Raw genomic sequence first — 25,673 nt, 5'->3', positions numbered from 1 at the left:
TGTTACTAGAATGGAAGTCCTTTGCTGAATAGTAGGGCAGTAATAAGTTTTGTAGTGCAGGGCATTTTTTTCTGGATGATGAATGAGTTTGTGTTCTGTAGATGTAGTCAACATGTCAGGCAGTTGTGCAGTTCAAGGCAGTTTAACTGCTTTAAGCACACTGGTGGCTAATTTAGCTATTTTATTGTAGCAAAAGGCAAGTATCTTTCTTCTGAGTATTTGAGTTTGTTAGGACAGGAGTAGTGTACAACAGAGTTGCCAGTAAGAAGGTGGTGGCTAGAGTTTTCTTGCAGTATCTGTAAGGAATCCATTGATCCTATAAAGGGAGCCTAGTTTCTAGTATGCAGATTTAATAGTGTGCAGTATATGCTAGTCATATTTGAGACTGTTATCTATTACAACGTCTAGAAGTTTACTGTGAGTTACAGTTTCAATGACAGTATTACTTGATGACTTTATGGTAAAAGACTACTTTTGATTTTGGCAACATTTGAGGTAAAAATCATTAAAAAGAAGTTATGTACTTACCATAGCATTCCATCTGTGTTGCTGTCCCTCATTTGCTCTTCGACCTCTGGGACACAGTCTCATAGCAAAGCTGAAGGCTCCAGCATCTGAGCTCCTCCCCTACCCGTGATGCTCCTCTCCTCCAAATCCCTCAGATCGAATTTGTTGCAGCACATTACATCACATAAACAAACCAAGCAAATAGGAAGAAATTATGTAGAAATACAGGAATCAGCTAAGTGGGAATATTTCAGGAGCTCAAAGGAGAACAGAAGTATCTGTCCAAAATATTTCCGTTAGGTCCTTCAAAAGGCAGGGGGATGGAAGAAGGGAAGGTTGAAGAGAAAATAAAAAGCAACAACACAGATGGAATGCTATGGTAAGTACATAACTTCTTTATCTGATGTTGTTGCCTTCATCTGCTCTTCAACTTATGGGACAGAGACCCCAGCTACTAAAAGAACTTGGGAGGCCCTCAAGGAAGGATATTCCAGAGCAGAGCAGAAACATAATAATAAATAATAAGAAATAATGTCCAGTTTGTAATGGGAAATAAAAATATGATGATTTGACCATGTAGCAGCTGCACAAATTTCATCAATGGGAAGTTTCGACCAGAAGGCTGAAGTAGCAGAATGAATCTGGTGGAATGGGCCTTAAGGTGGCCATGTAAGTAAATGCCCTTATAAGAATAAGCAAGTTTGATGCAACCAGTTATCCAATGAGTTAGGGTAACATTGGAAACTGGGTTACCGAATCTGGAATTGGAAAAGGATATGAAGAGTTGGTCAGATTTCCTAAATGTTTTGGCTCTATCTAAACAGCAATAGAGCTATGTACATCCAACGTACGAAGCAAGTACTCTACCTTGTTTTAAAAAAGGAAGGACTAGTACACAAAGTAACTCTGTTCTTGTGAAAAATCAGATATGGAGGCTTGCAAGACCAAGCCTGCAACTCAGATACTCTCTGGATGACCTGAGCTCCAGGTAGCAGCTATTAGAATGTCTCTGGTAGGAACCCCTCTGAGAAAGGCTGCAGAAGTAGATTCAGCCTTGGTGGAATGAGATCTGATCCCCTTGGGGATAGGTTTACCATGGTGTATATAGCAGAAATGAATACAATGGCTTATCCATTTGGAAATAGTCTGCTTTGAAATAGCCTTTCCCTCTCTTACCCTGCAGCAAATGCCACCAATAGTTGTTCAGATTTTCGTAGAGATTTTGTCCTGTTTAAGTAGAATCTAAGTTGTCTGTGTACATCCAATGAATGCAGAATCTGCTCACCCTTGGTTCTGTGGATTGGGAAAGAAGGTTGGCAGATGAATAGTCTGATTAAGAGCCACAATGGATACCACCTTAGGCATGAAAGATGGACTGGTCCTGAGAGCCACCCGGTCCGGATGAAAAATAATGAAAGGCTCCACTGCCATAAGAGCCTGTAATTTTGAAATCCTTCTAGCTGAAGTGACTGCTAAAAGGAAAGCTGTTTTCCAGGAGAGAAATTTTAGGTCTGCAGTAGCAGCTGGCTCAAAAGGTGGGAGAGTAAGTTTTTCCAAAACAAAATTGAGGTCCCATGCAGGAGTTGACGCTCTCCTGGGAGGTCTTACATTTTTGGCCCCTCTGAGATACTGCCTTAGCAGAGAATGAGAGAAGAGGGGAGTTTCTGTGTTGTAATGAGCTGAAATGGCAGAGGCATGGATTTCTACGGAAGAAAAAGATCGGCCCTTGTGAAGCATCTCAGTTAAGTACTGCAGAATCTGAGGAATGTTGGGCATTGCTGTGCTTATTCCTTGTGATTGGTTCCAGGCACAGAATCTTTTCCATTTTTCAGCATAAGATTTTCTAGTACTAGGCCTTCTAGCCTCCGAAATGACATCCATCACAGGTTTGCTGAGGGATGCCAAGGGTGAAATTAGTTGATTAACCATGCTACAAGATTCAAACATTTGGAGCTGAGTGTACAGAATTAGGTAGTTCTGCTGAGATAGCAGGTAAGGTGTCTGTGGCAGGTGCCACGGAGGAAGGTGTGACACTGTGCAGGAGTGGGTACCAGTGTTGGCGAGGCCAGTCTGCAGCAATCAGAATCATTTTTGGTTTGCCCTGTCTGACTTTTAGTAGAACTTTGGAGAGCAGAAGCAGAGGGGGAAAAGCATAGACTGATAGTTTTTTTCCAGCTGAATGATACAGCATCCACTTTCCAAGCTTTTTTGTGATGAATTCTTGTGCAGAATTTGTCCAACTGATAGATCTTTTTGCCTCACCCCAGAACTATGTCTGGGCTCCCCCATGTGTGTGTCAACATGTTGAAAAGTTGTGGTTCCAGTTTCCATTCGTGTGGGTCCATAAGATTTCTGCTTAGTTCGTCTGCCAGAGTATTTGGCTTTCCTGGCAGGAATTGAGCTTGTAGTTGTATTTGATAGGTCAAGCCCATATTCCACAATGCGATGGCTAGCCTGCAAGGGGGGTAGGAATGTTTATGTACCACATAACTGTGGTGTTGTCTATCTTTATCATTAGTTGTCCTGGATGAAGGTAGTCCTTGAAGGCGGTCAGTGCATACTGTACAGCTAGCATCTCTTTCTGATTGATATATGTAGGTGCATTTGATTTGGGCTCCATTTGCCCTGAATGCACTCTCCTGCCAGATAAGACCCCAAGCATAGTCTGATGCATCTGTAGTTAGGGTTTGGGCGGCAGGGGGTGGAGTGAATGGCAGTCCCTTGTTTTGGTGGCAGGCCTCTGCCCACCACAGGAACTCTAGTTGCAGGCAAGGTATAATAGGAATTAGAAGTTATGTACTCACCATAACGTTCCATCTGAGTAGGTGACTTCATTCGGATGCAACCTGTGGGTATCGGATCCGACCTCGGATCCGAGCCAGCAATTCAAAAGCTTAGGCTCCGAGCTCCTAGCTCCTCCCTCTTACCCATAACCCCTTGCCAAGCCCTGACTGACCTCAGATTGAGTTTGCCTCAAAATACTGACAACAGTACACTAAAACAGCATAAATACTCGCTCTATAAAGGTCAGGGGGATGGAGGGGGGGATGGTTGCATCTGAATGAAGTCACCTACTCAGATGGAACGTTATGGTGAGTACATAACTTCTAAATCTGAAGTAGGCAGACTTCATTCGCCTGCAACCTGTGGGACAGAGTCCCTAGCTACCTGAATCTTGGCGGCCGTCATGGAAGGATGTTTCGGAGCACCGCTGAGCCAAAGGATGCTCTTCCTCTAGAAACAACATCCACCTTGTAATGAGAAATAAAATTATGAGGCGAGGCCCAAGTAGCTGCCAAGCAGATATCATCCAATGATACACGGGACTTAAAGGCGGCTGACGTGGAAACTGCCCTAGTAGAATGAGCCGTAACCCTCTGAGGAGCAGGTCTACCTGAAGTGTCATATGCCTGCAGAATACAATTAGCAATCCACTTAGATAGTGTGACTTTAGATACTGCTTTACCCAGAGCAAATTTAGCAAAGGAGACGAACAGCTGATCTGATTTCCTGTGACCAGCTGTTCTGTTAATATAAAACGTAATTGTCTATGAACATCCAAGGAATGCAATTTGTATTCTCCTTTGTTTGAGTACTTGGGAAAAAAACACAGGTAAATTGATTGACTGGTTAATATTGGATTCAGAAGAGACCTTCGGAAGAAAAGAAGGATTGGTCCTGAGGCACACCCTATCAGGGAAGAAAGAAAGGTAAGGCGTGACGCATAGAGCCTGAAGCTCAGACACTCTTCTGGCTGAAGTGATAGCTACCAGGAAGGCAGTCTTCCAGGAAAGGTACTTTAAATCAGTAGAAGCTGCAGGCTCGAAGGGAGGAGCAGTAAGGGCTTGCAGAACTAAAGACAAGTCCCAGGGTGGTACAACCTCCTTGACTGGAGGCCTCAACAAAAAAACTCCTTTGAGAAATGTTTTGCATAATTTCGCCGTCATAAGGGGAGCTGTGTCATGACCAATGTGATAATGCGAGATAGCTGCCAAGTGTACCTTAATCGTGGAAAAACTAGCCCCTTGATGAAAGAGGTCTGTTAGAAAATCCAGCACCGCTGACATAGGTGCCGAGAAAGGATCCAAAGTTCTCTGTACTGCCCATATAGAGAATCTCTTCCATTTACTCCGATAAACCTGCCTGGTGGAAGGTTTATGAGCTGCCACTAAAATGGCCTTGACCGGTGATGAGATACCGGGAGTCCTAATTAAGGATGGAACTGGAGCAGCCAAGCTGTCAACTTCAGGGTCCGCAGATTGGGAACTGACATTCCCAGAGGGTGGGAGATGAGATCCGAAATTGGATCCAGAATCCAGGGTGGATTGATTTTGAGAGACCATACGAAGGGGAACCAAGGTTGTCGAGGCCAGAACGGGGCAATGAGAATCATTCTGCTCCCCAAACTGTTGGCTTTCTGCAGAAGCCTCTGCATCAGAGGAAGTGGAGGGTAGGCATAAAGGAGACCGGGAGGCCAAGCATGCACCAGAGCATCTCTCGGGAAACTCCCCTGGTGGGGGAAGCAGAGCGAAGAAATTGTCGCATTTGGCGTTTGAGGGAGAGGCAAAAAGATCGCAACAGGGTTGCCCCCAAACGGCAAAAATCTTCTTCGCTACTTGAGGATTGAGAGACCACTCGTGTGGAGAAAGGATGGTGCGACTGAGCTTGTCCGCAAGGATGTTGGACTTTCCCGGAATGTGCGTTGCTACCAGAAAGCGTTTGGTGGAAATTGCCCATTCCCAGACTCTCATGGCCTCTCGACAAAGGGGGTAAGACCTGGTTCCTCCCTGTTTGTTGATATACCAGACTACCGGACATGTTGTCTGTCTGAATCGCAATAGTCCCTGAAGGAAGAACGTGGTGAAGTGCTTGCAACGCTAGGAGCACCGCCCTCATTTCCAGGACATTTATATGCAATGACGTCTCTGTGGGATTCCACGTGCCTTGGACAATCTTTCCCGCAGAATGCCCCCCCCCACCCGAGGCAAGAAGCGTCCGTGGTCACTGTGGCTCGGGGAAATGCAGCGCAAAAAGGTCTCCCTGCCAGGGACTCCAGAGAAAGAAGCCACCAAAGAAGGGAGTCCCTGCACGCTCTGCTGACCGCAATCGGAGCGTTTAGAGAAGAACAAAGAGGGGACATTGAAGAACCCGCATGCGTAAACGGGCATGAATGAGAAGCGGAATAGCTGCCGCCATAGAACCTAGGGCCCTCAGGACCGAAGCTGCAGGTGGAGATGGTTGCAGGATCGCTGTCACATGACACTTCAGGCTGGCAATACGGTCTGGGGTGAGGAAGGCTCGCATTGATCTGGTGTTTAGTCTTCCTCCTATGAAATCTATAACTTGTGTGGGGTTCAGTAAAGATTTCTCCCAGTTGATCGTGATGCCCAGCCTTGGTGCTAGTTGAAGAAAGTAATCCCTGGCTGAGCACAGAAGATGCCTTGATGATGCCGTCAGGAGCCAGTCGTCCAGGTGCGGAAAGACCTGTAATCCCTGGAGCCTCAGGTGGGCCGCTACCACCGCTAGCACCTTGGTAAACACCCTGGGGCTGAGGTGAGACCAAAGGGGAGGACCCTGAACTGATAATGACTGGCTCCCAGCCAGAAGCGAAGAAACCTCCTGGATCGTCTGTCCATCCGAATGTGGTAGTACGCGTCCTTGAGGTCTATGGAGCACATCCAGTCGTTCTCCCTCAAGAGGGGAAGTATAGATTGCAGGGTGACCATCCGGAACTTTTGCTTGGTTACTGACAGGTTCAGCTGGGAAAGGTCTAAGATTGGTCTTAAGTCCCCGTCTTCTTTGGCACCAAAAGAACCTGGAGTAAAACCCTAATCCGGTTTGATCTCGGGGGACGCGCTGGATAGCTCTTTTTTCTAGCAGCTGTTCGATTTCGACAGCTGCCGCCTCCCTTTGGTCGGGTGGAACATCTGGGAGGCTGCGAGATTTGGGAACCTTGAATAGGGGAATTGAATATCCTCTGGATATGACACGAAGCACCCAACTGTCTGTTGTTATGGACTCCCAAGAAGTCAGGTGCCTCGAAAACCACCCCCCGACTGCCTCCAGAGACGGACAGCCGGGCAACCCTTCAGGGCTGCTGCGTGGGTCTATCAGAGAATCTCTGGACCCAAAGTTGCCAGGAGCCCCCCTGCCTCTAGCACGACGACCTCCCCGTCCTCCTCTGCCACGGAAGGACTGGTTATCCGGAGCAGGTTGGGACTGCTGCGACTTCCGGAACCACATCTTCTTCTGTCCCTTTTGGTTCTTAGAGAAGGACCTCTGGGGAGCTGAGAAGCGGACTCCGACGGCAGACAGCGTCTTCCCGTCCTTTTTGCTCTGGACTAATGTCTCGCGAACAGTCTTGCCAAACAAGGCAGAACCATCGAAGGGGGCATTCGCGAAGGTCGCCTTGAAGGGCTCTGCAAAATCACAATGGCGGAGCCAGGCCTGTCGCCTCATGACTAGGCCTGCTCCGCTGGCTCTAGCTCCCTCAGTAGCATGAGAAAGCAGCCGCATAGATGTATTGGAAACTGATCTGAGAGTGGCCATTCGGGTGGAGTAAACCTGTTTATCCTCACTCGAGATGGACTCCGGGGAGATGCAGCGTATTCTTTAATCAGATCCCGCTGCATCCTAATGACATGTGCCATGTAGTTCAGCGCTCTCAAGGAGAAGGTTGCTGAACTAAAAACTCGCTTCCCAATGCGATCCATCGAGCGGGACTCCTTGCCCGGAGGATGCATGGAGGGACTCTCCTGGGCCAATTCCCTCTTCGTGGCTGCAGCCATCATCATGGCATCTACTGGGGGCCCTTACTCCAGTGGGTGCGGTCCGACGGAGGGAAAGAATGCGGTCCTGGCGCTTAGGATAGGCTCAATGGTGTCCGGATCCTTCCACGCCCTGATGGAAATAAGATCCACCAGGGGTCAGCAGGAGGGGACACCCAAGAGGTAGAAGGGCCCGCCTCGAATGCCTCCAAGAACACAGACTCGTCCGAAGAAGCCTTGGGGCAGACCACCCCCGATCCTTAACATCTCCATGATGTCTCCAAATGAGACGTCCTCAGGGGGTGACCTAGGGAGCCTTCCCTTCATCCAAGTCTGTGTCTTCAGTGACGGACTCAGGGAGTCCATGTGCCTCCTTTGCACTTACGCTTCCGAGGTACTTCATCGGGGGCTGTCCGAGGAGTACTCTTCAGCAGTTGGATGTTCCAAGGGAACCACTTGGGACATCGAGGCGGGCTGTCCCTGGGACCGGCTGGTGGGGGCCTGGCCCAACTGCAATGGAGTGCGGGATGGAGCCGTGGCAGGGACCGGGGTCCGGATGTCCTCAACAGTGCCCTTTCCACTACGCCGAAAGCCGAGGGGAGCCAGCTTCTCTAAGCCCGAGCCGACCCCACTCGGATCCGGCCGCGGATCGGAGTCGGAGCGAAACCGTTGGATCCGAGACCGGTGTGCTCCGACCTGGACGGAGCCGAAGACACCAGCTCCCTCGGATCCGAGGCTCGGCCCTCGGCTCGAGAGGTCGGGTCCGGTACCAAGCACTCAAGGGATGGGACGGATCCGAGTGCGCCGACCCATCGGATCCGACCCACCCCGGATCCAAATCTGCCCGGCGCCGACAGCTCCGAACCCGTGGTATGGGTCGGAGAAGGAGCCAAGGCGAAAAAGGTCGGCCCTCCCGGATGGGGGCTAGGAGCACTCCCATTTGCATTTGGGCCTGGATGAATTTCCTCATCATCCGGTCCATATCAGCTTCACTCATTGAAAAGTTGACCTGGTGGAGGCCACCGAAGCGGACCTAGAGAGCCGCCTCGGAGACCTCCTAGAAGGGCTAGCCTCCTCCTCCTCGGGTCCAGGAGAGGACCGAGGGGAGTGGAGCCGAGGAGGAGGAAAGCTAGAAGGCACAGGGAGGCCCGCTTAGATGGAGGAGCCGAACTGGAAGTTTCGGCTCTTAAGTGGTGCCTCTCCTGTGCCTCTCCTTCTTCTCTCTCTCCCTAGAGGATTCCTTCCCCTCCGGCAACTTAGAGGGAGGTTGAGTCCCAGCCGGAGGGGGAGAACCCACAGCAACAGGTTGCTGAGTGGAAGGGCAGAGGCGGCGGTATCTGGAGGTAAAAGACCCGCCAGCACCAGCTTCGACCTCCGCTCCCTCAAAACCCGGGGGTTGAACCCTGCACAAATGGTACAACCAGATGACAGGTGTTCAACCCCCAAGCATTAACTTGCAGTGTGGCCATCCGCTGGGGACAGCTTATGGCCACACTCGGTACATTTCGAGAAAACAGCCTTATGGGCTTCAGACATCACAACCCTAAGGCCTAACAAAAAATACACACAAACAAACTACGCAAAACCCAAGAAAATGAAATAAAAGAGAGAGGAAAGCCTAAACACACTCAACACTAACTATATCAACAACAAAAATAAAGATTTTTAAAACTTTTTCTGTCAAAAAATTCTTTCTTATCTTCACCAACGCCAGGAGCTCTGGAATTCCGTAGCTACTTGAAAAGCGGCAAACGAAATCTGAGGTCAGTCAGGGCTTGGCAAGGGGTTATGGGTAAGAGGGAGGAGCTAGGAGCTCGGAGCCTAAGCTTTTGAATTGCCGGCTCGGATCCGAGGTCGGATCCGATACCCACAGGTTGCAGACGAATGAAGTCTGCCTACTTCAGATTCATTGTTTCCAGGCTGTGATAATGTTGTCTCCATAAACTTTTTAAGTACCACTGAAGTTTCCTCATATGCAGTCCTGCATATGGAATTAGAAGAATGCAGGAGGCCATGAAACCCCAAGGCTTGCAGAATTTGCCTTGCAGATAGCAGGGTTTTTGTGGCCACCTTTTTGAAGTAAGTCACCAATTGAATTTGCTTTTCTGGCGTAAGGCAAGTCATCTGGGCAGTTGTATTCAAGCTTGCACCCAGGAATGTAATTTTCTGGGAGAGTACCAGTTGTGATTTCTTTTCGTTTATGGTGTACCCTAGACAAGTTAGAACCCTTTTTACAAACGCCAGATGCTTTAGAAGAATGTCCTTGTTTTCTGCCTGAATTAGACAATCGTCCAGGTATGGATATATCTGAATATTTCTTTGCCTGCAAAATGCAATTACTGGAGCCATGCACTTTGTGAAGACCCCTGGAGCATTAGATAAGCCAAAGGGCAGTGCAGAGAACTGGTAATGCAAGTAGCCTGCTTTGAAGAGGAGGTATCTTCTGCAAGATTACCTGACTGGGATATGCAGGTAAGCCTCTTTTAAGTCTAGAGTTACCAACCAGGCATCTTTGCCTAACATAGGTAGTAACTGTTGAGAGTCAGCATCTTGAATTTTGGAATGTCCAGAAATGTGTTTAGAGTGGATAAGTCCAGAATTGGACGCCATGATTTGTCTTTTCTGGGTACCAGGAAAAATCTTGAATAGAAACCTTGTCCCTTTTCCTCTTCTGGTACTGGTTGAATAGCCCTCATATTCATGAGGGACAGAACTTGTTTCTGGGCCTCTGCCCACTGATTTGGGGACAGATCTGGCAATCCGTTTGGGATTGGCAACGTGTGGAAATGAAATCTGTATCCCTGGGATATTATATTTAAAACCCATTTGCCCTGGGTAATAAGTTGCCAGTTTCGTGCATGAAGTGCCAGTTTCCCGCCCAAAGGGGCGGCTAAAGGCTTGGTGACTATAGAGGGAAGTCACTTGAGACTGTTTACCATAGGGAGGTGCCTTCTTGTTTCCAGATTTGGAGGTAAAGGCACCCCATTGTTTTGTTCTAAAAGTTCCTTGTGACTGAACCCTGGAGCCTTTGGAATGTCTGGATTTGACTTGAGTGGCTCTCGAAGGGACTGGAAAGGACCAGTTCTTAGTAGGCCAGTGCTACTAAATCTTGGAGGTTGCACTTGTAAGAAATCTTTCACAGTTTGCATAGATTTAGCTTTATCTTCCATCTTTTTTAACACTTCTTCAGTCTCATTACCAAAGAGACGGTCCTGTTGTAAAGCAGCATCCAACAATTTTGCTTTAACACGGTCAGGCAGAGTTTGATCTTTGAGCCAAGCATGCCTTCTTAGCACAGATCCAGTTACAGAAGCCCTGCAAGAGGCCTCCAAGGAATCAAAACCACATTGCAAAGCATGTTTTCCAACTTGTTAAGCTGAATGCAAAAAATCCTGCAAATCTTTATTTTCCACACAGTCAGAGATTAACATCATTTTCTGTTTAAGTAGTCGCATGACATGCTGTTGATATTTAAACATATGAAATTGACAGTTTAAAGCCCTGATTTCCAAGGTTGCAGACATGTAAACCTTCTTACCCCATCTATCCAGTGCCCTGGAATCTCTATCAGAAGGGGTAGGATTTTTAGCAGTAGAGGCATTAATGCCCTTGGGACCCTGAGAAATGGTTTCAGGATCAGCAGTAGGGTTTTTGAAAAGGAATTTGTGAGAGTCAGGAACCCTGTAGTATTCTGTCTGGCTTACTAGGAGCCAGAGGCAGAGAATCAGGAGTCATACTAGATTCTGAAAAAACATCATCAACAATGTCTAGAACAGGAGGTATAGCCAAAGGCCTATGCTGAGGAAGAAGAAGAAAATCCCTAAGTCTCTTTTTAGATTCAGAAAAATCCTGACTTTCCCAATGGAAATGTTCCCTTAAGGTATGTAAAGTTTCTCCAAAACAGAAATCCTCAGGGGGAGAAGCAGAAGGGATGGAATCTTCTGCATCAGAGTACTCATAAGTAGGTATAGATAAATCCTGTTCAGTAGAAGAATCAGAAGAAACAGAATCCTGATCTGAAGATTCACAGTCAATGTCTTGCCTAGGCCTCTTAGCAGGAGGGGGTTGGCTACCCCTGATCAAGGTAATTAAATCTTCAACCATTTTGATCATTTGTTTTTTAGGCATATGGGCCTGCACACGTGGCCCAAGCATCGTTTTTTTAGACACAGAAGTAGATTTTGGCCTTAGTTTTGAAGATGGCTTTGGTTTAATATACAAATCTTTAGACCTGAAAACACCCTCAGAAGCCAGTGCCTGCAAAGTGGCTACGGACCCATCTAAGGTAGAGACATCCGTGGGTTCAATACTTAAAGCATCTCACGGCATACCGGACTCCGAATGGGTCTCAGTAGAGGCCTGCGAATCAAAAGTAGCGGGCATCAGGGGCTGCGAAAGCACCTCACTGAGTACCGGCAAACTAGCGACTGGCTTAGGAGAAGCGTCGTCATCAGTTTTGGACCTTGACGGTGTGTCTCTATCTTTTTCTTTGCGTTTTTTAGGTATTCCGGTAGTCGGATGGCTAAATGACGTCAATTCTGGATAGTTAAATCATGAGCCAAAATATTTAGAAGCAAAACTGAACAGACGTTTAATAGTGCATTGATTAAATCTAGCACAAAACCGACAACAAGGTACGTTATGATCAGGGCCTAGGCAAGGAATACAGTACAAATGAAAATCCTTATGAGGTATTTGCTTCTCACAAGTAATGCAATTATTAACTTTTACTGACATCGGTAAAGAGCAAGAAAAAGTTTCCTCAACAGGGTACTTAACTTTTAGTTGAAGACTTCAGTTCTGAAACTCGAAAACGAAAATTTCAGGGGTCGGCTGACTGGCACTTGCGGACTGCTTCTGCTTCGGGCACTGTGTGGCAAGAAAGACTGATGTAATGGCATCGGCTGCATCTTTTATACCCCTGACAACCTGACGTCATGGAAGAAGGGACAGCGACCGACGTAGGACCCAAGATTTTGTTAATCAGGCCGACTGAGGGCAACTTGCCAGCAGATTACCCAAATGTAATGACTGCAACAGTGAAACACTAAGAACATCAGCAATTCCTCTGGGTTAGGGCTTTTGGAAGATCAACCACCCTTTTGGAGAAGGATTTCCATGATGTCTCCAAAGGAGACATCCTCGGGTGGTGATCTGGAGGACCCTTCTCCTTCATCGAGATTGGTGTCCTCTCTGAGGGATTCCAAAGGGGAATCCAAGTGTCTCCTTTTGCACTGATCCTTGCAAGGGACCTCCTCTGTAAGGTGTTCCGGGGAGGTATTGGAAGACTCTGGGGGGTTCCAGATGGGAAGTAGACTGGAAGCCCTTTTGGGAAGGCTGTCCTGGAGGGGACATAGTAGATGTCTCTGGCACAAAAGCTGCTGTGTGTGTGTGTGTGTGTGTGTGTGTGTGTGGGGGGGGGGGCAAGAGTCTTAAGCAGGTATAGTCAAGAATCTTCTGGGTGCAGAGAGAACCCTCTCCACCACCTCAAACGATAAGGGAGATTGAGACACAGTAGGCACCCCCCGCCGAAGCTGTCAACGGGGAAGCTCCATGAACCCCAAACACCGCTGGATCCGAGTGAGGAGTCAGAGCCGAAATGTCAAATGCTGAAGCCAAGAGAGTAAGACACAGCTCCAAAATTTTTGTAGCCGTCAACTCCTTGAAACCAATGCCAAAGCTACAGCTCTGAAAGCCTTTAGGCTCTGAAACAGTCATAGCCGGGCAAGACAGGGAAACTGTCAGAGTCGAGGTAACAGTACTTGTCAGTCCTGACATCTCAGCTCCAGGAAGGCTTGGAACTGATAACTCCAAAATCTGGGGTTGGATTGGAGGAGCGACAGCGGTGAAGGTAATAATATTGCTTATGGATCCAGAAGAGGACGGAGCAGGCAAGATCCCCAGCTAAATTTTTGCCTTAAGAAATTTGACCATCATACTGTCCACCTCGGCTTCAGAAAGGTTTTGGGAGGACCTAACAGAAGAAGCCATCACAGCAGGCCTAGAAAAGGGCCTTGGCTGATGCAGGAAAGGGGACTTTGGTCTAGTTGTCACTGGATCTGGGGAGAAACTTTGACTCCGGCAAGGAGGGGAGGCCTGAATGATGATGGGTGCCAAATTTGTAAACTCTAACAGTCTTGAAATTTTGACAGAAGGTTCCCCTAAGTAGCATGGTCTGCTGGGGGATCTCTTTGAGCCCCTGAACTGGAAGGGGTGGCTGAAGAAGAGGAAGTAGGGAGGAGTACCTCTAAAATAAGTTTATTATGGCGATCGATGAGTGCAAGCCAACATAAATAGCACAGGCAGAATCCAGATGAGCCTCCCCCAAACACACCACACATTCAGAGTGCACATCAGAAAGTGTGATATTGTGCCCACACTTCTTAAAACTCAGTGGGTTTTGACTCAGCCATGCTGAAAGAAAAAACATAATGTATAAAACACACACACGAAGCAAAGCAGTCAGAAGTGAAAGGTTCTACAATTCTAAAGAACTGGAAGCAGTTTTTTTTTGTTTATATACATGTAAATAAATAAATATATATATATATATATATATATATATATATATATATATATATACATATACACATATAGATACAAAAAAGGGTACAGAAGGGAGGGAAAGAAAGAGACCAAAAAAAACTTTTTGAGACTGCCCTAAGGCTGAAAGAAATATAGGTAATAGGAAGGGTAACAACTAACAAATTTAACTTGAATAAATAGCAAAAAAGTCACTCACTGACTAAAAGACAGCCCTGAGGAGCTCAGAGTGCAAGAACCCTATATTTAGCGAAGCGTGGCAGAAGAGATCAAAAGGATTTGGAAGAAAGAAGCATCATTGGTAGGAGAGGAGCTCAGATATTGGAGACTTTAGCTTTGGTAAGCAGCCAAGTCAGATCCGATTCTCGGATCCAAAACCCATAGGTTGAAGAGCAAGTGAAGGCAACGACATCAAATCTTAATTTTCTTGGGGTTGATTAGGAGGTTTGATTCTTTGAGCCAGGTTTCTACAGAGGAGAAAGATTTTTCGGTGATGTCTTGGAGCACATTTACTGTTGTGGATGCACATATTAAAGCTGAGTCATCCACATACTGAACTAAACCAGCATGGTGAATGGAAACTATTAATACATATATTAAATAGGACAGGACTCAGGATAGAGCCCTGAGGGACACCTGTAGTAACTGGTTGAAAGGATGAGTAGGTTTGTTGCCATTTAACAGCTTTTTTCCTTCCAGACAGGTAACTAAGTAACCATGACAAAGAGTACTGTGAAAGTCATACTGAGGAGAGCTGAATGAGCAGCTGCTGGTGCGAGACAGTATCAAATGCCTTTGACAAGTCTAAGAACATGGTGGACACAAGCAGACCATTCTTTCTTGGTTTATTACACTGGTAAAATGTAGTAGAGCAGTATTGGTGCTGTGCTGGGGTCTAAAGCCATTTTGTGTTAAAGAAAGTTTTTTTTTTTTTTTAGGTATTACACCAGCTGTATATATATATATATATATATATATATATATATATATATATATATATATATATGCAATTCTCTAATACTTTGGAAAGGGAGGACAGAATCACTATTGGTCTGTAGTTAAAACTCTGTACATGTGCTGCCTTTGTGCAGTGGTATGATTTAGAATTTTTTTACACAGTGATGGGATGTATCTTTCTGCTATGGACTTATTAGTATGGACATGGAAAAGGCTACGACTTCTGCGGCCACTTTTAGCTAGTATGATGGTAGCTGGTCTACAGCTACAGAAGTAGTTTTTAGTTTAAGGAGCAACTTCATTATGAGTGAGGTAAGTACTGGACTAAAACTGAAAAGCTGTGGGTGGTTTTGGTTGGACAGGGGTACAGAGGGAGGGCAGATCTATTAGTGTTTTGAAAGAGAGAATATTGATTGTATAAAGGAGGAATTAAACTGTGTGGGGATAGTCTGTTGAATTGTCTGCTTTTGGAGAGGGAGTAGCAGTCTTGCTAGGGTGGAGTAGTTTATTAAGTGATAACCAAAAAAGTTTTGGGTTGTTTTGATGTTTGTCTTGTAGGTTGGTATAGTATATTTGCTTGTCCTGTTTGACATGGTGTTTTGCAAGGTTTCTGAGATCTCTAAATTGCTGGAAAGCATTTTGAGTTCTATTTTATACAAATTTTCCAGGCTTTATCTCTTTTTATCATGATTTTTTTTGTTTGTTTTGTAGCTATAGTGTGGGTTTAGATTTTACTCATTACTTACTGGTGCTAGATTATTTAAGATCTGTAAGAATATGTTGTAAGTTCTACAGCAGTATCTAGTGGTACTGTTCTAAGTACATTACAGTTATACTGGTTCAGTGTTTCACTGAAAATACCTTTGCTGAAATTTGTTGTATTTTGTAATTGAGTACAAGTGTGTTACAGGTTATGGTGAGTTATTTTGTACTTGATTACAAATGTGTTATAGGTTATGGTGAGTTCTAATGGCAAATGTTGGTATGTGGTCACTTATGCTAACAGGCAGCCTACTTCTGTCAGTTTGTCTTGTTTGTTTGTAAGGATCCAGTCTAATTTTGAGTGTCCTCCTGAAGTTTTATCGATTCTATATTAATTGTCTGAAGTTGTACAAGTTTATGGATTCAGTGGGGGTAGTGGAAATTACGAGTTGCCAGTTTACACTTAGTCTTCAAGTATTATACCTTCATGGTTAATTTGTTGGGATATCCAATACAGAATGTTTTCAGCAGTAACAATGTTATTCCTTGGTGGTATACAAATTGCTTGTTAAACATACAGTTTCCTACTGTTGATTTTTAGGAGTGTTATTAGACGTTCAGCATTGTTAAATTTGGGCATTTCCTGTGGGAGTATGGTGAAAGTTAGAGAATTTTTATAGATGATTGCTACACCACCAGCATGCTTGTTTTGGGTGGATGGTAATTGGGGGTAGGGTGGGGAAGTGGAGTGAATGAGTGTTAACGTGTGTGTGTGTGTGTGTGTGTGTGTGTATATATATATATATATATATATATATATATATATATATATATATATACATATACACGTGTGTGTGTGTACGTGTATAGAGGCATTACATATATTTTGGAAATTTTATCAAAATCTATATAAAGCAGAGGAATGTGGAAACCAAGAAAAGGTACAAATGAAATATTTATGAAAAACTTAATTATGCCACCATTAGACGAAGATGAGTCTCAACAACCGATAGTTGAGACAGAAAAAGATAATTAGTGACTTATAACCTATCAGTGGGGAATTCTCCAGGAGCAGATAGCATTCCTGTGGAAGTTTGGAGGAAAGAAGGTGATATTAGGAAGGTTTTGTTTAACAATATTGCAAAAAGGGGAGTACAAGCATCTTGGAAGGAAGCTGTAGTGGCTGTTATTAGACCCAGCTTCGAATACCCCCCAAGTGTTGCCAAAATAGATGGCTATGGATCATTATGATTTTGTGGAGTGCATGAAAACATTTGACAACATTAACAGAACAATGATGACCCAGAGGAAAGCACTGTGAAAGAAAATGCCACTACTGTTATCGATGAACAGAAATCATCCAATACAGTCAATATGGAAATTAAGAGTACGGCAATGGTAGCATTTGACTTCCTTAACAGGACAACAGGGTCAATTAGGTGGATTTATGAAAGCTTGGATGCAAGAATTAAGGTGGAAGGGCTCCTCTCATTTAAGCTGTGTTTGATCAGAGGAACAAGGCAAAAGTGTCCACCTGCACCTCTGCTATTTCCTTCATTATTAGAAACATTAGGAAAGAAAGGAAAAAAGTGCCCAGACAAAACCAATAATCCAAGAAAAAAGCACTCAGAACGACTCCTTCCACCATTGCCACTCAGCCTTCATTAAATCCAAAGGAAATCACACAAATTAAAATCAGAGGCATTAATGCTTTGACGTTTCATCATGTTTTCATCCACTACAGTCAGACCAGGTGAATCCCAGCAACCAAACATACCACTTGTATACTAATTTATTAACTAACCTTTCATTGTCTAATTAAATAATTAAATCATTCTATCAACAATAAACCACCACATTTTGTTACTATAATAGTATATCTAATGCTGTGTAAAGGAAGATATGTTTAATGTAAAAATGTACAAATAGTCAATAACAATATAGTAATGTTAAATAAACAGATAACCTTTTTAAATACTTCTAAAAATTATGTATATTTAAAACCGCCCATTCAACTAAAATGCACACCTTAAATCTCTAACTCCATGTAGTGGTAAAAACACCAAACACAAACTTATAAAAATATACCTTTAAATATGTATATAAATAAATATATATAACGAATGTCTAAATATATACAAGAAAAGTCTAAAATCTTTGTGAGAGAGACAAGGTCATAAAATACCAGATACACAAGCAGAAACGACAGCTAAGTGGAAGAAAGATTTCCATACAATTCTAACAGTAGTAGGTTGTGAGCTACATTGACTCACGAGTAAAAGAATTACATTTCTGGCACTTTGGTCAGTTTTCCACATTATGTTTCTCCCAGGGGGAAAAAAATACACAATGTCAGCGTGGCTCATGGCTCAAAAATGAATGGCTACATGGATGCTCAGCGCATGTGACTGTAGGATTTCACAGGAAGGACTGTAATCTGAAATATGCATGCAGCAAAAATTAACTGGTGGGATCAGATAATATGGACAGTTATGTATCCTTTTTACTATATCATAGCAAACATCACATTGAGCGCAGAGACATCTCAGCATGGGATCTTTGATGTTTTATGCTGAATGATGCTGGTGGAGAAGTTGATGATTAAGAAAAGACCTCCATGACAGATACAATTTCCAGGACGGTTACTTGCATTTCCAAGAAGCCTAGCAAAACACAATGAAAATATGGACCCATGTAAAACTTTAGACATTTTAAAAAGGGGTGGGACATCTAGATGATGAAAACAGTGGCAAAAACAGAAAAGATAATAAAGTTGTAAAATGTAAACCACATTTTGGAAAAGAAAAACAGGCGCATGCCACCTGCAAATACTGAAACAGTGACAGCCAGCTATGGGGCACACAGAGTTTGGCTTATCTATGCCAGGTGACCTGGTTCAACTAGCAGTCTGGGAAATGGAGAAAGCTCTAGAGGGAAGTGGGATGGAATTCAGTGCCCACTTATGGATCACCCGTCCTAAAGAGATGGAGTTGACAGAGTCCTGCAACAAATGCACTCCTGCAGGAAGGCCCACAAGTGCAGCTCCTGCAACAAGGGCTTTGTAGAGTGCAAGCCCACTAAGTACATTACATCATCTCAGTACTGTGGATGTATGGAAAAAGCACTACTTGGTCTGGCCACAGAGGCAGGCAGTGGGGGTGTTAAGAAATACCCAAACAACCCCTCCCAATGTAGGGCTGATGTGACCCTCTGTCCCCTTGCCTCACTTTCCTAGTGTTCTAGCATGTTGGTAGTCAACAGTGGGGAATGAATGAATCAATATATATATGATGAAGGGATAAGACAGGTGGGCAGGAGGTGGGCGGAGGACAAAAAAAACTCAAAAAAAAAAAAAAATACATTAAAATACACAGCAAAGAAATAACATTTCCAAAAAGTTAACAAGTGAAGGCCATAAATAAAATGAAAAATGAAAGGATCTGGTTTATCCTAGAGCAAACACAAAATGATACTGTAATACACTCCTCAGTGCAAACTGTTGGATAGTAAAATTTCTGGTACCTGACAAATGGAGTTCCAAAGGTGTATCTATCTTTTAACAAGAGACATATCTGATAATGGTCGAAATAGATCAGATATTTGTTTTGACAGTGAATACACTCTTCTGATAGCAGCTTGGTGTTGTACCCTTCTATGGCACTGAAACAACCAGAGACTTGACTCTAAACCTGAAGTATGTCACTTTCTAGTTTTTTATACAGACCTGAGCAGTCATCTTCTCTTAAGATGTACATCTCAAACTATATCTCTCTTATTGTCAAACTATCAGTCCTGACTGTCGCTCTGAAAAAGGAAAGAAGCTATTGCAGATTATGGCACCAAACAAGCGGTTTTCTCCATATCCCTTACCTGTCGCTGTCTCCTGGCTCATCAGGCAGATGCTCTTGGGCTGGTTGATCACCTGAAATTTTTGATGGAGGCTCTGAGACGTCTGTAGCACACTGACCTTCAGGTCCTTGGCGAACACCTAGTGGGGCTAGAAAAAAGAAAGCAGAACTAAATTAAGAATCAATACTCACGACTCTGCCATTTTCACAGCACTGCTCCTCCATGGTTACCACAAAAAACACATTTACAGACGAAAACTCTCTTACATCTCTCTCAGAAATAGACTTTACATCTCTGGAACACACCATCAGATCATAAAATCAAAGTCTGGGGGGAAACAAACAAGAACAGTCTTTAAACACAGTATTCAACAGTTCACAAATCTTGTGCCTTATTTGTAAGACTGCCATCCTTTTACATCCATTATGATGTTACTACCCCCCCCCCCACCTTGAGACCTTAACCAGCTGCTCCTCTTAACTTCATCCGACTAGCCCATTCATTCTGGTGGAAAGGCAGCCAGGTATTCCCGGGCTAGGCAAAAGCTTCTGGCCCATTCTTTCCTGCCCGGGAATCCCAATAAGCTCTCTGTTCACTCGTGAAAGTCAGGTGGTAGAAAGATAGCCAGCTTGCTGATCGGGGACGGGGAGGTGTTACTCTTTTGCCCTGAAATCATTCCCCCTTCCTCCTAACTGGTTCTTCCAAAGTTGCAAGTGCTACCACCTGATGAGATACATGCCTCTGCATGCTAGTGTCCCTTCAGATATCTGATGGGAATGCAATATGTCAGCATATGCTTGACTGGCTTACAACTCAACTGGGTAAACAGAGAAACTACATATTGAAAATATTTCAGTATTTTAAGGGGGAAATGAAGAGATCGCAGCAAGGTCTACCCACAACTCTTAAGTTCATAGCTTCATAGGTGTGTACAAGTTTAATGACCAAAAGGGCCTTTTTAAGCCTACCCATGTATTGCAGACCTCTGAAAAGTTCTGGTACCCTTGATAAGTGTAAGCAGGGTATTGGGAGATGAACCATTTACAGGCGACCTGTGTCGTTTACAGACATAGGTGCCAAACAAGGGATGAATTTTCTGTTCCCTGCTGCACTTAAATTGGGTTAGAGAGGAACTCTGCTTCACATGGATGGGGAACCTGTCCCTCCAGCAGATCCTATTTATATCACAGGCAAGATTTAAGGCTTCAGAATGGGTAATTCAGATGCAATTTGTTTTGCAGAGACCATCAGGGTGGGGTCTGACAATGCCTGTGTGTGCCAGGCATAGATCTCCCCTCAACAGCCTGTAGGAGAAAGAATACAATAGGGCCTTGAAATGATCTGCAAAGGCCAAGTTATTTACGCCCTGTATTCTTTTAGTAAGAAACCTCTGTAGATGTTCCAAATGCTGCATGTGCCTGGCTAATTGCATACCAAAGGGGGCACTGCACTCAATGACAGGTCTGATAAATGCTGAATAAAATGGAACAATGACCTCCTTGGACTTAGATGCCACACCTTTACTTAAAGGTTGCACAACAAAGAATGATTTCCTCACAACTGTAGACACATGATGATTAAAGGCTAGATTATTTGTCTGCATGCGTCCTCAAGTCCCTGACTACTGGGTCAGTTCTTAGGGGATGTGTTGTCAATATGACAACTACTAGGGGTGGATGATTTCCTGAAGGACAGTATTATGCATTTCTTGGCATTTAGCTTTAGTACATGGCGCTGACACCAGTTACTTGTCTGTGTCAGCCCTTCCTGGAGAACATTTGTGTTGCTGGGGGATTCTACGACTGCTCCTAATTTGCAATCATCTGCAAATTTAGTCAGCCAGTGGCCACTGACATTGGCCTTGACTTCAGAGAAGTAAATGCCAAAAAGGAATGGTCCCAGGCTGATCCCGGAGGAGCCCCTCTTGTGACTGGCCTCTTTGTAGAGGGGGACTCAAACCTAAACATATGTGCCGTGCATTTCAGAGCTCTAATTGAAAAAGTCCCTAATGCACAGACATGCTTCTTCTAGCCTACCCATTATCTATCCTATCCATTATCCTAGATTCTCTATTCAGGGTATGGATAGCCTGTGCATTCTATGGGACTTCCTGCTTGGTGGCAGCGGAGACAACAATGGCGACCACATGGAGCCTTTACAACACTGCTATCATCCGGGATCTGTAACACTCTGTCAGGCTTCTGGGGAACTGATTTAGTACTGTCAGGCTCCCTAAAAGCCTTGCTGCACAATGCAACCAGCAACTTGTCTGGGGTTGAAACAACACAGGTGCTGAGGAAAAGAACTTAACAGACCTCCTTCAAATAAAGTGCTATCCATGGATGGAAGTTGCCGAAATCTGTATCTGAGAAGAGAAACCGAGTCTTGCTCTGCTCTTTTGCTGGGGAGGACTCGTCTGAACTCTCCTACGAAGAAGGCGGACAAGATATCTGCATCACAGATCTAAGCTGTCCTCTGTCCCCATGCAGCATAGATGAAGAACGGTTGAAAGACTTTTCCTCAAAAGTCTCTTTGGAGTGAAATCAACTTATCACGTGTCTGCACCAGCAAGGATTTAAGAAAAGGTTTCCACTGAGTAGACATGTCGACAGAGACTTTATGGTCTGAAACTCAGCATCAAACACATGGGCATCAGTGGAGCAGAGGTGGCACTAGAAACAAACACAGAAGGCACTGGCCACTCTAGAGCCAAAGTAATTTCTAAAGATTTTGGTGCAGAGGGGTTGAATGCTGATGCCACTGACCTCAGTAACACTTCAGAGGCCACCAGGGTCAAGGTCAGTGCCAAACTCTCTGAAAAATACAACACAAACCCAAACAAAGTACAAGCACTACCCATCAAAAAATCTAATGCACCCCACAGATGCCACAGTTGCCGCTGAAACAGTCAGTGGCACCAGGGGCCCCAGCAAGAAGAAATATTCTTCAATGACAAAGCAGCAGAAACATTTACTGGCACTGATTCCAATACCATTAGCACTGAAATGGGGGTTGGGGAGGAACAGCATTGAAAGATGATAGATTTATTTCTAGCTAGCTTAGGTACAGAGGGGGCTAAGATAGGGCCATAACTAAACCGGGCCTTCGCAAAGGCTGACAACATCTGCTCTGAATCAACTGAAGCAGGGCTCTCAAGGGACTAGTAAGATCTAAGGGAAGGAGCAGTGGCTTGGTTGAGAGGCAAGAAACATGGACAATTCCTTATCTGAAGAAAATTTGTTAGCCTTACATCCGAGACTTGAGTCCACAGTGCCAGAAGACTTCTGTCAAGAGGAAGATAAAAACCTAGCAGGAGTGACCATCACAAAGGGGCAAGGTCCAGGAGGAGAAGCCGTCAGTGGAACTTTGGCTGGAGACAGCTTCTTCAATCTGCAACTATGGCAAAATCTAGGTCATTCAAATAACGCTTTTCCTAACACTTCTCATGTTTAGAAACTGTAGCCAATGCTGTATGACAGTCTTCTACTCTGGGCTTATCTGTTGGCATCAACTCTGAAGGCAAGAGGCATTTCAATACTAATTTATTTTTCCTGAACAAAAGGGTCCAAGATATGAAATTTTTACAAACTGTGCAGTCATTCTACAAATGGCCCATTCCCTAGAACACCATACAACACATCTCATATGGGTCTTGAGGGGGAACCTTGTGCTCAAAATTCTCATATTTCTTGACGTCAGACTTTGGGTTTTTATCAGTGGTTAGTATACTCTACTCAAATTATTTCTGGAAAAATGCAACAGAACCCAACCATAAACTGCAAGCACTACCCATCAAAAAACATACAAAACAGTCCATTTGTCAACAATAACTCCACCGAGACACAAAGAAGTGTATAATGTGTGTGTACATACAGACACACCAGACACACATTTATATATATATATATATATATATATATATATATATATATATATATATATATATTTATTTATTTATTTATATACACACATATACACACACACACATATATATATATATATATATATATATATATATATATATACATACATACACACACACACACACACACACACACACACACACACACACACACACACACACACACACACACACACACATTTTTTTAAAGCAATGAAGGACAGGGAGGGAATAAAAGGGGAAGTCAGGAATGGAAACAGAAAAAGACAGAATAATAAATCTACTGTTAAATTTTACAGTTTGTGAAGAGATGATAAAAAGGCAATTATGTAAGTAAGAAAACACTAATAATAGCTCTCTAAAGCTTGAGCTAGCTCTCAAAGAAGTCAAGGCTACAGTGGTAGCAATGAGATCTGGAGTATCACCTCAGGGTGGGAGGGGTTATGGAATAGGGGAAGAAGTGCTTGAGCTTGTCAGGAGATTTGTTGCCAAGAAATACACCAATCCTTTTGTTACAGTGTCCTGACATGAATAGATCCAGTCGTTTATTTATTATCTAAATATCCATACAATCCAATAAAAAGTTCAAGTAGGGCCACAGCATATGTCTGAGTTCAATGGAAGTGCAGCAAATAAATGAATACTGGACAGACCGCCAAACCCACTGCAGGGTGTATATGTGCGTGCACACACAAAGACCCACGCACATAGGCATACATACTTGAGTAAATATTCGTGTTCTCACTATTCATGAAATGACATCCATGGGCAATTTGGTGGTAAACCAGATGAACTGAGGCACTTCTTTGTGACGTGGCAAGAAAAACCCATAAGGAAAACATGTAGACTCTTCACGGAAGGCACCCTGGCTAAGTAGCAGAAACAAGTGTGTGAGGCAGCAAGGCCAATCACTATGCCATAGGAAACTCTACACACTATATACACAACAGCCGGAAAAATGCAGGGAACCTGCAGCATTTTTTGTTACAGTAACTTACATCAATGCATAACAATTACAATGCCCAATTTCTTAAAATTGACAGGGTACAGCCTACACAAGTCTAGAAAGCTATACACTACACAGCATATAACAAGCTACTTATCCAAAAGATGTTATACAGGAAAAAGACAAAACTAAGCCACCAGGTTTAAATGACAAGCTTACAACTGAAGGGAAATGAAGAAGCTTGGCTCTCAATAACCCTATGCTGATACAGTCTATTTTATATACAAGTTTTACTCTGTATTCGGAAATTTGTAGGAATGATACATGCAGAATAACGTTCAGGAGGCTAGAGATTTAAGGGAAGGCAGGAATTGGGGCAAATTATTTAATGCTTGAATGAATACCTGTTAAAAAGGAAGAAAACATGAAATGAATAATGTATGAATATGACAAATGTTAATAAAGTTTGTGTTCTTTTCTATTAATGTGTGTATGCCTATTTAAGTAATAACTTAAAGGAGCGATAAAAAAGAAGTACTGAAATAAATGTCTCAGCATAAAAAAGATAAACAGAAGAACAAGAACTGTGGCTACCATATACTTCTGCAACAATAAAAGTAAGTTTTCTTTAAATGAAAACTCAGCGAATGAACCACTAAGATACAGAGTGTGGAATGAAATAAACTGCACTTCCATGTAAGAAAGTAGAAAACATGCTAAGTATGCAGCGCCGTGAAAGTCTTGTGTTGCACTGAAATTTCAGATAAAAGAAAATGTACAGCTGAACTGTAAGCTGAAACGGAAAGAAATGAACAGGAAATTTGAGCTATTACTGTCAACACAAACTCTACACACAGATCAAGCAAGGGAAATTGATACCCTTTGGTATACAATAATAAAAAAAAAGTTAAATTCTGCATCATATGGTGTCTCAGTAAAATGTGGCAAATTGTTTCAGACATTTTTGGCAATACAGGAGAAGATGATGATGTGAATTCAATAAAACCCTGTAAAGACAGACTTTTGTGCTGTGATGTTATACCTGCTCGCAGGCAGGACAATATGCCAGATATTACCCTGACAGGAAGAAAGCATGAAAAAAATAACCCTGTGCCAATGAGTTTGTGGGACAACTTAGGTATGATCTGGCTTGCTTATATAACTCACACCCATACGTCTGAGCTAACGGGAGGTCATGTAGTATAGTGCCCTAACCCCAGTGACTGGAGTGGAGTGTTTGAAGCTGTGGTGTTGGGGCATTCTGGGAAAAAGATCTCACACAACTGCCTCGAATGGAGGAAGCCACACATCTACTGTAAAAAGCGATAGGCAAGACTTTGGCAACTCATAGAGAGCCGACTGCAAAACTGAGACAAGAAACTCTTGGAAGAGAATTATAACCATGCCCAGACATACATTTACCTGTGGAATATAAGAAGCTGTGGATTTAACTGTGAAATAACAGGACTGATTGGAGGAAGATACAACAGTTTGACAAAGG

General features: G+C 43.8%; 1 protein-coding gene across 6 annotated transcripts in view; it reads right to left on the bottom strand.

Annotated features, from left to right (window-relative positions):
- The window catches only part of ARHGEF1 (Rho guanine nucleotide exchange factor 1), a 3,019,431-nt gene that overhangs the window by 1,003,978 nt on the left and 1,989,780 nt on the right, over positions 1–25,673 (bottom strand). For all 6 annotated transcript variants that reach the window (XM_044080805.1, XM_044080809.1, XM_044080807.1 and 3 more), the window contains one exon: positions 19,347–19,473. In XM_044080805.1, the coding sequence (XP_043936740.1) occupies positions 19,347–19,473 (127 nt within the window). The remainder of the gene's footprint in view (positions 1–19,346; positions 19,474–25,673) is intronic.

The sequence above is a fragment of the Protopterus annectens genome, chromosome 8.part0 (genome assembly GCF_019279795.1).
Source record: "Protopterus annectens isolate FY-2018-M chromosome 8.part0, PAN1.0, whole genome shotgun sequence".
Taxonomy (NCBI): Eukaryota; Metazoa; Chordata; order Ceratodontiformes; family Protopteridae; genus Protopterus; species Protopterus annectens.
The sequence above is the reverse complement of the archived record's forward strand: the minus strand, read 5'-3'. Positions and strand labels throughout refer to the sequence as shown.